We start from the raw sequence: 16,688 nt of genomic DNA on the forward strand, positions 1-16,688 counted from the left end.
CCATCTACCTCCACCCACACCACCTCCATCCGCGCATTGGACAGTGAGGGGCACTGTTTAGGTAACAAAAGGGCGAAATAAAAACACAGACAGGATGGCACATCAGAAGAATTCACCTTAAATTGTGGTAGCTTGAGTTCATTTTAATCAGTTTGTTGTTTCCTTATGGTGATCTTCACCTTATGCCAGGGGTCACCAACTCCAGTCCTGGAGAGCTACTGTGGCTGCAAGTTTTCATTCTAACGGCTTTTCTTAATTAGTGACCAGTTTTTGCTGCTAATTAACTATTTCCCTTTATTTTAATTGACTTTTCTTCGAGACTCTGACCTCTGAATTGATTCTTTTTTCCTTAAATGGCACCTAAATATACATTTGATGTGAACTAAGCCAACAGATGACCAGCAAAGTTGGGGCCTCAAACTCCAACCAACTTCACTTCATTCAGTTTCTTAATTTGAAGCCAATTCTCGCTGCCAATTAAACCCGTTATTTAATTCCATGGCGCTCATTCTGCCATGTCAGATATTACCAAAACTGTTGATTTTCTTTTTTAAGAATGTTTTGTGGACCTCAGCAGGTCAACATTACCGAGGCCTTCACCATTCTTTATTTTCAGTTATTCTGTGTGACCGTGGTGAGGTCTGCGGTAGGAGTGATGGAGGTGGGATTACATCAGGGATCGGCTCTGAGCTCTTTCTTATTTGCAATGGTGATGGACAGGTTGACAGACAAGATTAGACAGGAGTCCCCGTGGACTATTATGTTTGCTGATGACATTGTGATCTGTAGCAACAGTAGGGAGCAGGTTGAGGAGACCCTGGAGAGGTGGAGATCTGCTCTAGAGAGGAGAGGAATGAAGGTCAGTAGGAACAAGACAGAATACATGTGTGTGAATGAGAGGGAGGTCAGTGGAATGGTGAGGATGAGGGAGTAGAGTTGGAGAAGGTGGAGGAGTTTAAATACTTGGGATCAACAGTACAGAGTAATGGGGATTGTGGAAGAGAAGTGAAAAAGAGAGTGAAGGCAGGGTGGAGTGGCTGGAGAAGAGTGTCAGGAGTGATTTGTGACAGACGGGTATCAGCAAGAGTGAAAGGGAAGGTCTACAGGACGGTAGTGAGACCAGCTATGTTATATGGGCTGGAGACGGTGGCACAGGAGACAGAGCTGGAGGTGGCAGAGTTAAAGATACTAAGATTTGCATTGGGTGTGACTATGATGGACAGGATTAGAAATGAGGACATTAGAGAGTCAGCTCAAGTTGTACGGTTGGGAGACAAAGTCAGAGAGGCGAGATTGCATTGGTGTGGACATGTGCAGAGGAGAGATGAGGGGTATACTGGGAGAAGGATGCTAAGGATAGAGCTGCCAGGGAAGAGGAGAAGGGGAAGCCTAAGAGGAGGTTTATGGATGTGGTGAGAGAGGACATGCAGGTGACAAGTGTGACAGAACAAGATGACGAGGACAGAAAGATATGGAAGAAGATGATCCACTGTGGCAACCCGTAACAGGAGCAGCCAAAAGAAGAAGTGTGATGGACACAGGTTGTTGTTTATGTGTTGGTACATGTTGTATCTTAATATTGTTCCGTTGCCAATTAAGGAAAAAATAAATAATTAAGGGTCCTGAGTCTTAAGATGTGCATCAATTAAAATGAAGGCAAAGAGTTAATTAGCAGCAAAATCTGGTCACTAATTAAGAAAAGAGTTAGAATGAAAAGCTGCAGCCACAGTAGCTCTCCAGGACTGGAGTTGGAGACCCCTGCCCTATGCGGTGTGTGTAACTGAATCCCCAACATTTCTGGTAATCCAAGTGAAGGTAGTGAAACCTAAAACTTGATATTCAATAATAGGATTATGTTGCTTGTTGAGTCTGTTATACTGTAATGAGTCTCACTGCCATGGATTAGATGGAGCCATTGTGTTAGTGATCTAATGACCAACACTAAGAGAACAGCTTCCTCTTTTCTGTCATCAACTGGCCTTATCTCAGTTTATGTTAATCATTAATGTCTATTGTTTTTTTAACTGTGTGTTTAATATAATTTAATGTGTTTTAAGTATGTAGATATTGTATGGTTTAATCATTTACTGTTGGTGTCTTATAGCGTCAAATATATGTAAGCACTCTGAGGCTGCACAAAGTGAGAACAGCAGTATAACAAAATAAACTGAAGTGAACTGAATAGCAAATCATAAGGCTAGTTGTGAGACAGCTTTGAAAGATGTTGTTATATCTCTAAAGCCTGGCGTATTTGCAAGCTTACATTTTTTGTTCCTACAATATGTAAAATAAGAAACAATGAAAAATAACTGTTAAGCTTCACAGAGCAGGCTTCCAGGGTTTAAAGAGATGACCAGGAGAGGAAACATAAAATGAGTGGAAATTCAAAACCAGAAAAGCAGTTCTATGTTTCATTCAATTCATAAAACAAGAAACACAAAGCAAGATCCAGGAAATCTAAATATTAAAATTAGCGAGTCCAAGAAAGCTGTTTTTTGAGTATCCATAAACTCGGATAAAGAAAGTTCAATACAGGGGACTGTTTAACCCTTTCTGCCAATGAAGTTGTACTGACTCAGCATGAAACCATAGATATTTTAAAAAGTTAGAAACAGTTCAAAACAAAAAAAACAAAAAAAAAAACAGGGAAGGGTTGTAACCCGAAAAGGCAGATGATCAGACGTCAAGTTTAAAATGCAAGTTAAAAATGAGCGTCTAGAAAACCAGAATAAAATAAGTTCATAACTAGGAATAGAGAGAACAATCTATATTACTAAACGACAGTTTAATATATGCACGGACGGCGGACGCAGGACGCACCGAGGCGCCTCAACGCCCCAGAGTCAAACCCAGCGGCTTCACAGAGTCACTACGTGGCACCCAAACAACACAACCTGTAAACTAAACTTGCTCTAATCCACTGTGCCAGCAGTCAGTGTGGCATATTTGAATCACATAACGGTAATTCAGTATTAAAAGTAAGTTGGATTATGATTCCTAACGGCAAACGACTTCTTCCTAACGACACAGCCACAGAACAACAAAGATGAGACCGCATAGATAAAAACAATACATGGAGGCTCCTACAACACGCTTCAGACACACCAGAAGCAAAGACGCCACAGCTCCATAATGAAAGAGCTGAACTAACGGAAAAACAAAACGAGCATGTATGGATAAACACAATGATGAAGGCGCCCACAACACGCTTCTGACACAGCACAGGCAAACGAGTCAAAGGAGTCACTTCCAAATGGAAGGAGCTCAACGAGTAGTAATACAAACACGAGCCCGTATGGCTACGACCTGTAAACGAGCCCGTATGGATAAAAACAATGAACGAAGGCGCCCACACAAAGAAACCACTTTAGTGCAGATATGTTTATTTAATTAAATGAAAACTTTACCAGGACGTTCCCACCCTCCATCATTTTTTATTCCTCCACAGATCGGAGGGAATAGAAACTGATCGCCATTCTTGCATTTGCGATTCTTTAGAGAATCGGGGGTTTACTGGTATAAAATAACACGCAGCAGTCCTGATCTCCAATGCTGTGTAGTAGAATGTGCCAACCTTTATGCTGAATGATGTGACATGTCACATACCCCCGAGAGATTCTGGAAGGGATCGCCGAAGCAAAAGTCGACAAGATCACTAAGAAATAGTGATGCCCAACTCAAAACAAAATGGTGTTGCAAAGAGTTCTTATTAAAATTCAATGTTTTAAATATTTCATAAGGCAAAGAATGAGATGAGAAACTTTGTATGTTCTCCCCATGTCCATATCGGTTTCCTCCCACTGTCCTTTTGATAAAAATGGGCCAGCAGTCTGGCAGGGAGCTCTGGGAAGATGACCACAGGAGTTTTGTAGGACTATCTAACCCTGAAAGAGCTTTGGAAGAGAAGTTCTCAAGGAATCAGACTTTACTCCAGTGACCTTAGAGTTCAGGTGCCAGGAGGAGGAAGAAGAGAGGAGCAAGAAGGAAGAAAGTTAGGAGTTAGGGCGAGGTGTTGTTTTGTCTTGGTAGAGTCCTCTGCGTCTATAAATAAATAAAACTAAAACTTCCATAAAACTGAGTGCATTACCTCACTGTAATCCGCACATAGATAGATAGATACTTTATTAATCCCAAGGGGAAAATTCACATTCTCCAGCAGCAGCAGCAGCATACTGATAAAGAAAATATTAAAGAGTGATAACAATGTGAGTATACAGACAAACAATAACTTTGTATAATGTTAACGTTTACCGCCCTCCATGCTCCCAAACTCTGTCTGTGTTTATATATTTATTTATCTATCTATCCATCCATCCATCCATTTTCCAACCCGCTATATCCTAACTACAGGGTCACGGGGGTCTGCCGGAGCCAATCCCAGCCAACACAGTGCACAAGGCTGGAAACAAACCCTGGGCAGGGCGCCAGCCCACCACAGTTTATCTATCTATTTATGTATTTATTTAAAGAGCTTTTGTAAAAAGACAAATCATCCCCTGACGAAAATTAATAGAATTTTATCTATCTATCTATCTATTATATATTGCCTTTCATATCTATATATCTATCTATCAATTATATATTGCCTTTCATATCTATCTATCTATCTATCTATCTATCTATCTATCTATCTATCTATCTATCTATCTATCTATCATATAGTGCCTTTCATATCTATCTATCGGGCGGCACGGTGGCGCAGTGGGTAGCGCTGCTGCCTCGCAGTTGGGAGATCTGGGGACCTGGGTTCGATTCCCGGGTCCTCCCTGCGTGGAGTTTGCATGTTCTCCCCGTGTCTGCGTGGGTTTCCTCCGGGCGCTCCGGTTTCCTCCCACAGTCCAAAGACATGCAGGTTAGGTGGATTGGCGATTCTAAATTGGCCCTAGTGTGTGCTTGGTGTGTTTGTGTGTGTCCTGCGGTGGGTTGGCACCCTGCCCGGGATTGTTTCCTGCCTTGTGCCCTGTGTTGGCTGGGATTGGCTCCAGCAGACCCCCGTGACCCTGTGTTCGGATTCAGCGGGTTGGAAAATGGATGGATGGATGGATATCTATCTATCAATTATATATTGTCTTTCATATCTATCTATCTATCTATCTATCTATCTATCTATCTATCTATCTATCTATCTATCTATCATATAGTGCCTTTCATATCTATCATATAGTACCTTTCATATCTATCTATCTATCTATCTATCTATCATATAGTGCCTTTCATATCTATCTATAATATAGTGCCTTTCATATCTATCTATTATATATTGCCTATCTATCTATCTATCTATCTATCTATCTATCTATCTATCTATCTATCTATCTATCTATCTATCATATAGTGCCTTTCATATCTATCTATAATATAGTGCCTTTCATATCTATTATATATTGCCTTTCATATCTATCTATCTATCTATCTATCTATCTATCTATCTATCTATCTATCTATCTATCTATCTATCTATCTATCTATCTATCTATCTATCTATCTATCTATCTATCTATCTACTCACTCACGGTAGAGTCCTCTGTGATTCTGCTTCCCCCTTTTGTTCTCTTTATTTTGTTGTCTTCATCAGAATGCCTCACATCCCATATTCTTACCACTGTTTATAAGGTATTGTACTTTAGCACTTGTCCCCACCTTCCCTTCTACATCTATAACTTCAGGCAATTAGGTAGAGTAAAAAGACACACAAGAAATGGCAAACTTATGGCAAACCATAATCATGCAACCTGATAAATGCTAACTGTGTAGTTTAGGGCGGCACACCAACTTGTAGTTACTCAAATGTCTCTGGTCAAGTCAAATGATTTCTAATCAGCTTTCTCCAGGACAGACTGCATGCCTGTCTCAATATGGCTGCCTCATTGTGTTCTCTTCATGGCCATGGTTTGCGTGAGAGATGGGGGGGTGTTAAAACGACCAACTTTATACATTCTTGTCCAAATCCTTAGAATGTTATGGCGTCGCGGTACAGAATGGCCTCTGATTCCAAACCAATCCCAAACAGCCCTACTTCAGACCAATGGGTACACACACTGCCTTTTCACGCCTGCCCTCAAGTAGTGGATACCATTTGTTTAGCTGAAGCTTTCCAGCTGGATACGTAGTTTTATGGCTTTCCTGGGGGGGTTGACTTTCAGAATGTCCTGCGTTGAATCACCTTTGCCAAACTGTGAAATAAAATTCACATCTTGAGTCAGTCGTAACGACTCCGGGATTGGTTAGTTAGACATGAAAGTACGAGAAGAGTAATGAAACACTGGAGAAGGACAAACAAACTGTAATGGCCTTCACTTCACTATTAGCACGTAGACTTGTCCCGTTCAACTGGAGGAATCCTAACTCACCTCTTTTAAGTCAGTGAGTAACTGATGATATATATTATCTAAAATTGAAAAAAATCAAATTCTCACTTAGAGGATCTGTACAAAACTTTTTCAAAACCTGGCAGGATCTGATAAATAACATTTTAGAATAAGCACTGAGCTTTTTCTGTTCTGTCTATTTTTATTTATTCCATTTATTTACATATTTTAACTATTATTAAAGTGCTACTCTGCTGGCCTGGCTCTCTTTCTCATGGGTGGGGCTGATCTGTTTCAAACCACTTTTGTTAAACTTGACTTGCATGTATGGAATGTTTTTTGATTTTAATAAAAAAAATATTAATTAAAAAAGACACTAATACTGCATTACAATTGGTATGTATAGCTTACAAATAAAGAAATACAAAATATTAATCAAATTATATAAAAAATGTCACTCCACCACAATTCTGAAGGGGGGAGTTATAATAAACCCGTTCTTTTCCTTATATTTTGTTTCCTTCTTGTTCCTGTGGGTTTGAGCACCGCGAGAGCAGCCTGTTGGACTTGATATCTCTGGCCTTACATACAATACAATACAGTTTATTTTTGTATAGCCCAAAATCACACAGGAAGTGCTGCAATGGGCTTTAACAGGCCCTGCCTCTTGATAGCCCCCCAGCCTTGACTCTCTAAGAAGACAAGGAAAAACTCCCAAAAAAAACCTTGTAGGGAAAAAATGGAAGAAACCTTGGGAAAGGCAGTTCAAAGAGAGACCCCTTTCCAGGTAGGTTGGGCGTGCAGTAGGTGTCAAAAGAAGGGGGTCAATACAATACAATACAATACACAGAACAGAACAATTCCTCAATATAGTAAGAAATAAAAAATATAAATTTTAGAAGTACAGAGCAGAATTTAACAGTAGATGATATATCCCATAATAAGATTTGGATTTGTGTAGAGTCCTGGAGACCTCATCCTTCAAGCTGCCTCCCCTATTTGGCCATTCCACGGCTGAAACAGTGTTGGGCCAGCCAATCCGATGAAAGGACCCCTCTCTCCCACGATTCCTGCGATCCTCCATCTGGGATGACTTTTCCTTAGGCAGGCAAAACAACTTGGCAGGTGGGCCATGGCACCAAGTGCCACATTTGAGTACCGAGAAGAAAAACAGAATAAGTCAGGGTTAGTATAACTGTCATGTTACTTATGTTTAAGTGCTAATGACTAACTACAGAGATGCAGTCTGTACAGTTAATCAGCAGCTCTAGTCAGGGTGTGCTAAACTGAAGTCGTGAGTTTTCAGCCAGGATTTAAAAGCTGAGACCGAAGGGGCATCTCTTATAGTAGCAGGCAGACCACTACACAGTTTAGGGGCCCTGTAACTAAAAGCTCGACCCCCCACTGTTATTTTATTAATCCTTGGAATCATAAGCAGACCGGCATCTTGAGATCTTAATGTGCGCTCTGGTTTGTAAGTCATGATAAGTTCAGACAAGTAAGCCGGACCTCGACCATTTAATGCTTTATATGTTAAAAGAAGGATTTTGAAATCTGCCCTAAACTTAACCGGGAGCCAGTGTAAGGATATAAGAACTGGAGTTATGTGTTCGTATTTTCTTGTTCTTGTAATAATTCTTGCAGCCACATTTTGGATTAATTGGAGGCTGTATAAAGAACAGTTTGAACATCCAGTGAACACCGCATTGCAGTAGAAATACTACTAGAGTTAAATTATTTTCTCAGAATCCTGTTTATTTAGAAAGCGCCTTAATTTCCTAACATTTTTAAGATGGAAGAAACATGTTTTGGACAACTTTGTAATATGCGCTTTAAATGACATGCTAGAGTCAAAGATACTGTAACTCCTAGATTGCGGGCTGATTCAGTAAAATTGACTGGGATTCCAACTGAGTTAAATGATGACAAAATATTGTTGTGATCAGCGTCATTCCCTCCAACAATTAACATCTCTGTTTTATCTGTATTTAAAGACAAGTAGTTCTCAATCATCCACTCCTTTAATTCGATTACACAACTAATTAAAAATAACATTGGAGAAACTTCATTTGATTTAAATGAAAGGCATAACTGGGTGTCATCTGCATACGAGTGAAAATTAACATTATGTTTCCTAATGAGAGATCCTAGTGGAAGCATGTAACGTGAAAACAGTAAAGGTCCCAGTACTGAGCCCTGTGGGACACCATATTGAACTTCTGTGTATAATGATGGAGTCCTGTCAGCACATTTCTGTACATATTGGAATCGATTTGATAAATAAGAACTAAACCAAGCGAGAACGGTGCCTGTAAGCCCAACATCATTTTCTAGCCTGTGCAGTAAAACAGAATGGTCAATGGTGTCAAACACTGTACTTAAGTCCAACAACATAATTACAGTGGAGTTTCCTTCATCAGAGGATATCAGAATGTCATTTACATGTACATGTGAGTGGAGTGGTGGCTCTGAGGTTAGGGATCTGCACTGGCAATTGGAAGGTTGCCGTTTCGAATCCCGTAAATGCCAATAGGGACTCTGCTCTGTTGGGCCCTTGAGCAAGGCCCTTAACCTGCAATTGCTGAGCGCTTTGAATAGTGAGAAAAGCGCTATATAAATGCAAAGAATTATTATTAAGAATTATTACCTTCAGTGCCTTTCCATTGTGTCTGATTGTCTCTTCACTGGCGCTTCATCTCTTGGTTGCATTCCCATACAACCCATCCATCCATCCATCCATTATCCAACCCGCCATATCCTAACCACAAGGTCATGGTAGTCTGCTGGAGCCAATCTCAGCCAACACAGGGTGCAAGGCAGGAAACAAACGCTGGGCAGGGCGCCAGCCCACCACAGTCCCATACAACCTGCTCCTCAAACTGTGTCATTATTTTCAAGACGCTTTTCTCACCTCCTGTCCAGTTTTATACTTGTTGTCTTTGAAGGCGATGCTCCAAGTGCGTATCTTACATCGTTATTAACGTCTCTTCACCAGTTCTTACTCTCTTAAGCATGTTCCCATAAAGCCTACTTCTCAGGCTCTTGTTATTTTTGAGGAGCCTTTCATGCCTTCTGTCCAGTTTTATACTTTCAGTCTTTGAATTTGACTCTGTCAGCTTGCATCTTTACTGGCACTCTCTCTTAATTGCATCACCAAAGCCAAACTGACCAATCACACCAAAGCAATTGCTCTGAGGGATAGGACACACAGACCTTAGCATTTTATAATACACTCTCTTTATATATATATAAATATAAATATATATATATATATAGTGGCAAGCAGCTGGGGGTGGCACCAGCTGGGATGCCCGGAAGGACCGGAGGAGGGATTACGCCTCCTCCAGACCATGAGGGGGCAACTGCCCTGGTGGAGCTTAGAATAGGGGCCCATGGTCACCGCCAGGGGGCGCCCCAATGCCTATGGAGCCCTGGCCCTCAGCACTTCTGCCACACCTGGACGTGCAGGGGGGAAGAAGAGCAGGGACACCCAGAGTGTTTCTGGGTGCACAGCCGGTACTTCCGCCACACCAGGAAGGGCTGGCGGAAGCTTATCGGGAGGCACCTGGTGCATGTCCGGGTGTGTATAAAAGATGCCGCTTCCCTCCTTTCGAGGGCTGGAGTCGGGAGCGTAGCTGGACAGAACTCAGAGGAGAGAAGTGGAGGTTGACCTGAAGGAGAGGCATAGGAAAGAGGCCTGGACTTTGGGGTGAAGTGGGTTGTGTGTGCGTGTGTGCACTTTGTAAATAATATATTGTAAATAAACGTGTGTTGGGTTATTTAAAACCATGTCTACCTGTCTGTCTCTGGACTGTTCCCCACAATATATATATATATATATATATATATATATATATATATATACAGTATATATATATATATATATATATATATATATATATATATATATATATATATACAGTATATACAGTGGTGTGAAAAACTATTTGCCCCCTTCCTGATTTCTTATTCTTTTGCATGTTTGTCACACAAAATGTTTCTGATCATCAAACACATTTAACCATTAGTCAAATATAACACAAGTAAACACAAAATGCAGTTTTTAAATGATGGTTTTTATTATTTAGGGAGAAAAAAAATCCAAACCTACATGGCCCTGTGTGAAAAAGGAATTGCCCCCTTGTTAAAAAATAACCTAACTGTGGTGTATCACACCTGAGTTCAATTTCCGTAGCCACCCCCAGGCCTGATTACTGCCACACTTGTTTCAATCAAGAAATCACTTAAATAGGAGCTGCCTGACACAGAGAAGTAGACCAAAAGCACCTCAAAAGCTAGACATCATGCCAAGATCCAAAGAAATTCAGGAACAAATGAGAACAGAAGTAATTGAGATCTATCAGTCTGGTAAAGGTTATAAAGCCATTTCTAAAGCTTTGGGACTCCAGCGAACCACAGTGAGAGCCATTATCCACAAATGGCAAAAACATGGAACAGTGGTGAACCTTCCCAGGAGTGGCCGGCCGACCAAAATTACCCCAAGAGCGCAGAGACGACTCATCCGAGAGGTCACAAAAGACCCCAGGACAACGTCTAAAGAACTGCAGGCCTCACTTGCCTCAATTAAGGTCAGTGTTCACGACTCCACCATAAGAAAGAGACTGGGCAAAAACGGTCTGCATGGCAGATTTCCAAGACGCAAACCACTATTAAGCAAAAAGAACATTAGGGCTCGTCTCAATTTTGCTAAGAAACATCTCAATGATTGCCAAGACTTTTGGGAAAATACCTTGTGGACTGATGAGTCAAAAGTTGAACTTTTTGGAAGGCAAATGTCCCGTTACATCTGGCGTAAAAGGAACACAGCATTTCAGAAAAAGAACATCATACCAACAGTAAAAAATGGTGGTGGTAGTGTGATGGTCTGGGGTTGTTTTACTGCTTCAGGACCTGGAAGGCTTGCTGTGATAGATGGAACCATGAATTCTACTGTCTACCAAAAAATCCTGAAGGAGAATGTCCGGCCATCTGTTCGTCAACTCAAGCTGAAGCGATCTTGGGTGCTGCAACAGGACAATGACCCAAAACACACCAGCAAATCCACCTCTGAATGGCTGAAGAAAAACAAAATGAAGACTTTGGAGTGGCCTAGTCAAAGTCCTGACCTGAATCCAATTGAGATGCTATGGCATGACCTTAAAAAGGCGGTTCATGCTAGAAAACCCTCAAATAAAGCTGAATTACAACAATTTTGCAAAGATGAGTGGGCCAAAATTCCTCCAGAGCGCTGTAAAAGACTCATTGCAAGTTATCGCAAACGCTTGATTGCAGTTATTGCTGCTAAGGGTGGCCCAACCAGTTATTAGGTTCAGGGGGCAATTACTTTTTCACACAGGGCCATGTAGGTTTGGATTTTTTTTTCTCCCTAAATAATAAAAACCATCATTTAAAAACTGCATTTTGTGTTTACTTGTGTTATATTTGACTAATGGTTAAATGTGTTTGATGATCAGAAACATTTTGTGTGACAAACATGCAAAAGAATAAGAAATCAGGAAGGGGGCAAATAGTTTTTCACACCACTGTATATATATATATATATATATAGAGAGAGAGAGAGAGAGAGAGAGAGAGAGAGAGTGTTTATGTATATATACATAGTTTTTGCTTTTACGCAAGCGTGTCTTTTATGTTCTTTTCCACTGGCTTTTTCAAAAGATGTTAATCTGTGTTGAGTTGTTGTACCCTTATATCACTAGGGGGGCTGGCACCCAACCCCCAGTTGCCCCTGGTAGACCGCCCCACTTGCAGCCTAAATCATGAAATTATATAAATATGTAAAAGAAAAATTAATTATTATTTAACAGAGTAAAAATCATGAAATGAGAATAGAATATTAACTTTCTTACCGGTTGAAGTATTCTCGTTAAACTGAGGTCCACTATGCTCGATGAGTATTTATACGAGACTAAATGAACAATCCATTCATTTTAACTGACATTCTTATAGATAAAAAAACTTTTTATTTTAAATGACTATTTGCTATTTAAATAACAGGAAAAATCACGTGAAAACTAAAGTGGTATGCAATGGGTCAATAACTCGACCTTCAACTAAATAAATCACCTAAATACAAACGACTTTCTTGATAGATAGATAGATAGATAGATAGATAGATAGATAGATAGATAGATAGATAGATAGATAGATAGATACTTTATTAATACCAAGGGGAAATTCACATAGTCCAGCATTTTAGTTTACAGTATAATTTAAAAATGGAATAAGAATCTGAAAATCTAACAACATCACATTAAAATATAAATATAAAAATATATATATATGTAGGTTTTAAAATAAGCCCGATTTAAAGTGTGACAAAAAAGTGACATAAAATCATCACAGAAAATTGTTGCACTTTTAGGCTTAGGATTTTATATATAGAGAGTCGATTTGTTGTTGCTATTCTATTTCTCTTCTCAGTGCTCAAATGTGGCACTTGGTGCCACGGCCCATCTGCCAAGTTGTTTTGCCTGCCTAAGGTAAAGTCATCTGTGATGGAGGATCGCAGGAATCATCGGGTAGAGGAGTCCTTTCATCGGATTGGCTGGCCCAGCGCTGACTCAGCTGTGGAATGGCCAATAGGGGGAGGCAGCTTGATGGCTGAGGTCTTCAGGACTCTAAACAAATCCAAATCCTATTATGTGATATCATGTACTGTTGAATTCTGCTCTGTACTTGTAATATTTTTATTTTTATACTGTATTGAAGATTACTTGTGTTCTGTTCTGTGTATTGTATTGTATTCTTCCCCTTCTTTTTGACACCCACTGCACACCCAACCTAACTGGAAAGGGGTCCCTCTTAGAACTGCCTTTCCTGAGGTTTTTTCCGTATTGGGGTTTATTATTGGGAGTTTTTCCTCGTCTTCTTAGAGAGTCAAGGCTGGTGGGCTGTCAAAAGGCAGGGCCTGTTAAAGCCCATTGCTGCACTTCCTGTGTGATGTTGGGCGACACAAAAATAAATTGTATTGTATTGTATTGTATTGTATTTGAACCCAGCCACAGGGGATGCACAAACCAGTGTGTTTCCTTGTGTCGGTCCCATGCCCAGATAAATGGGGAGGGTTACATCAGGAAGGGCATCCAGTGTAAAATTTTGCCAAATCAATATGAGAACAAAGATGATCTGCTGTGGCAACCCCTAACAGGAGCAACCGAAAGAAGAAAAAAGTATTGTATTGTATTTGATTCAGTAAAAAAATATAATTAACAAAATCAATATAAATCTTTGTTTTTTTTATGCAGATGAATGGGAAGGGAGATTTTCTTTTCATCCCCTTTCTGACTTACCACCTCCTGAGCCATACATACCATCTCCGAAGACTTATCCCAGCAAAATTGGACGAAGTGAAAACCAATGTGAGTAAACGCAAATTTACATTTGTACTTTAATAAAGTTTTTTTATGTTGTTTTGTGAATTCAGAAGGGCAGATAATGTAGAATCAACTGAACCGTTACAGGGCGACAGCATACAGGCATGGGCAGGTGACACTGAATTGTTGTTGTTAATGCAGTTACATGTAAATGACTGCATGTAGGAAGTAAAAATGTTAGATTTGAATACACAGTAATTTTAAATCGTATTAGCCTTGCAAATTTCTATCAGTATGCTATTTCAGTTTTTAGGCGCATAACAGCAGAAGACCACCTCACCACTTCTTTTAAGTTTAGTTTAAGTTGAACTCATCCCCTGTAGCCCTGAATCAGCCTAGTCGCTCTTCTCTGGACCTTTTCTAGTGCTGTTATGTCCTTTTTGTAGCCTGGAGACCAAAACTGCACTCAGGACTCCAGATGAGGCCTCACCAGTGTGTTATAAAACTTGAGCAGAACCTCCTGTGACTTGTACTCCACACATCGAGGCGCTATATAACCTGACATTCTGTTAGCCTTCTTAATGGCTTTGTCTGGCAGTTGATCGTGTCCAGTCCACTACGACTCCTAAATCCTCCTCATGAGGTGTCCTTTCAAGTTGCAGACCTCCCATTGTGTATTCCGACTTCACATTTTTTCTTCCTACGTGTCACATTTTATTACTTAGATTAAAATTCATTATCCGCAAATCTGTCCAAGCCTGTTTGCTGTCCAAGTTACTTGTGCCGTCTCATTTTACTTGTGCCTCATAATCCACATAAGCACACAATGGGCAAAACACACGTATTTATTTCTTAAAATATTGTTAAATAAATACTTCCGGAACATCAGTGCAGTGCACCAGAGGAAACCAGAGGACAAGAAAGAGCTTTTGAATTGAAGACGGGACTCTTGACAAACAAATGAGGCAAGGAGAAGGGCCCTCAGTTCAAATGGCTGCTCCCGTGTGAATGCATTTCCGCTGGTGTGCTCCTCTGATATTCTGGAATTATTTAACCTCCTTAGCATTAGACCCAAACGTCACTTGGGCATCAGTGTAGACGCATCTCACCTAAGACCCGGGGATTACTAGGAGTGTAAAAGTGCCAAGAGCGCTAGTGCCAAGTGTTACTTGGGCAACGGTGTCGACGCGTCCTCTCCTAGCCTCATGATGGCGTCCTTCAAGTGAGTCTGTCTTCAGGCAGTGATGTGGAAACAGTCAGTGAAGCCCAAGTCCAGTGTGCTCTTCATATTATTAGTATTCATTATTGTTATTCCTATTATTTGTATCATTATTATACTCTCTATACTTGCAGTGTTTTGCACGTTTTACAGTAGAAAGATGAAATGTAATAAAAATGCCAAAAAACATAATCAAAAAATGCACCGCTTTTTACGTGTTTTTTTGCGAAAAAATGTAACACTAAGGAGGTCAATTGGTAATATTTTAGCAAAAAAATGTGGTCGTGAGCATCACTAGGCCTTAGGAACCAAGTTACCCAAACTAGAACACTTCAGTAATTATTTACCACTCTGATGCTGATCTTTCTGATCATAAAATCGATCATTACGCTAGCAGTTCATAATTCATTGCAGAATTCCAGTATTTGAGGGTTTCTCGATCGCCTCTTTCTCTCGCACGATTTGGCTCAAAAACTAATCAGCTCATCGTCACCTCATAACAGGCTCACGTTTTGAGTTTGGTGTTTTTCCGTCCAGCTGTTTTAGCTCTCGACCGTCCACAAGAAACCGTGACACCCAGACAGACAGACAGCCATCATCGAGGTATTGAAGTTTTCGGTTTCAGGGATCCTTAAAATATTGAGATCCGTTCAAAACCGGAGATTGAAAGTTCTCGCTCCTCACGCACAGACGATTATACGTTATGGTGGGGGAGGGTGAATGCGTTTTGCCCGTTGTGAGGGTACAACTGGATGACCCGACCTGTGGACTGTACCACACAAGTGCCATGAGACTTTTTTACAGAGGTCTTTACTCTGTTTGCTGTTGTTATATCAGAAAGTCCTCTGTGAAAACGTATAAACATATCACTTTGGCGGAGTATTTCTTCAAAGAAACTAACAAACAGAAAGAACGATGTTTTCCCAGAATAAAGTAGGCGTCCAGTTACTGGTGATGTTTGCTTTACTTGGTCATTTAAACTGAGCTGACATTGTAGCCGCTTTGGCCAATATGACAAAAGCAGAACTATACATTTCTGAGCAAATGATGGCTCTTTCTGAAATGCGACAGAAGGCTGTTGTCACCAAATGTCACTCTCTCTTTGTCATTTATGTCTCACAGCCTCAGGACGAAAGGAGCGAGGGGCCCCACCACTCCCACCTATACCAAGGTGAATTGGCGAGTCTTTCCGGATGACCCTTCTTCTCTGGAGGCCAATCTTAATTTTTCTTGTTTTTGCTTTTAAGTCGCCCTCTTCAGTATCCACTGTTGGTAAGGGGAAGTGGGGGGGGCGACGTTTCTGCCACATTCTGGCTGCAGTGAGGCGTCTTTAATCTCTTTTGTTAATTTAATCACTGCTGCCTGTCAAGTATAACGGTGCCTTACAAAACTAATGATGCTTTACAGACCAAAGGACCCCTTTTTTCAGAAGGTAACTCTTGTAAATGAAATTTAAGATGGCTTTTTTAAAAAAATAAAATGATAATAATTTGTATTTTACATTGCTATGTTAGAATAGGATCTTTTTTTATTAAAATTATTTTACAAATCCAAGCTGGTTTTGCATTATTTGTAAAGTGGTGATGGTGATTTTACTCTGGTATTGCATTTGTATAAAGTATTATGATACAAATAATTACAAAACAAAAAATACAGTATAAGACATTGATTGGTATTTTCAAAGGTTCCAGAAGCCCCCTGTAACTTATCGCATTGCCATATATGTCTGAAACCGGTGAGTTGAAAATGATATTCTGCTTCATGTGTTAACAGTTTAAGGGTTAAGCTGTGCTACCTGTCTAAGACAGGCTGAAATCTCAGTAA

General features: G+C 40.3%; 1 protein-coding gene across 6 annotated transcripts in view; it reads left to right on the forward strand.

The window, feature by feature from the left end:
* The window catches only part of wipf1a (WAS/WASL interacting protein family, member 1a), a 234,492-nt gene extending 218,074 nt beyond the window's left edge, over window positions 1-16,418 (forward strand). For all 6 annotated transcript variants that reach the window (XM_028806260.2, XM_051930649.1, XM_051930654.1 and 3 more), the window contains 2 exons: window positions 13,577-13,690; window positions 15,987-16,418. In XM_028806260.2, coding sequence (XP_028662093.1) covers window positions 13,577-13,690; window positions 15,987-16,039 — 167 coding nt within the window. In that variant the 3' untranslated portion in view covers window positions 16,040-16,418. The remainder of the gene's footprint in view (window positions 1-13,576; window positions 13,691-15,986) is intronic.
* The last annotated feature ends 270 nt before the right edge of the window (window positions 16,419-16,688 follow it).

This window comes from Erpetoichthys calabaricus, chromosome 8 (assembly GCF_900747795.2).
Source record: "Erpetoichthys calabaricus chromosome 8, fErpCal1.3, whole genome shotgun sequence".
Taxonomy (NCBI): domain Eukaryota; kingdom Metazoa; phylum Chordata; class Cladistia; order Polypteriformes; family Polypteridae; genus Erpetoichthys; species Erpetoichthys calabaricus.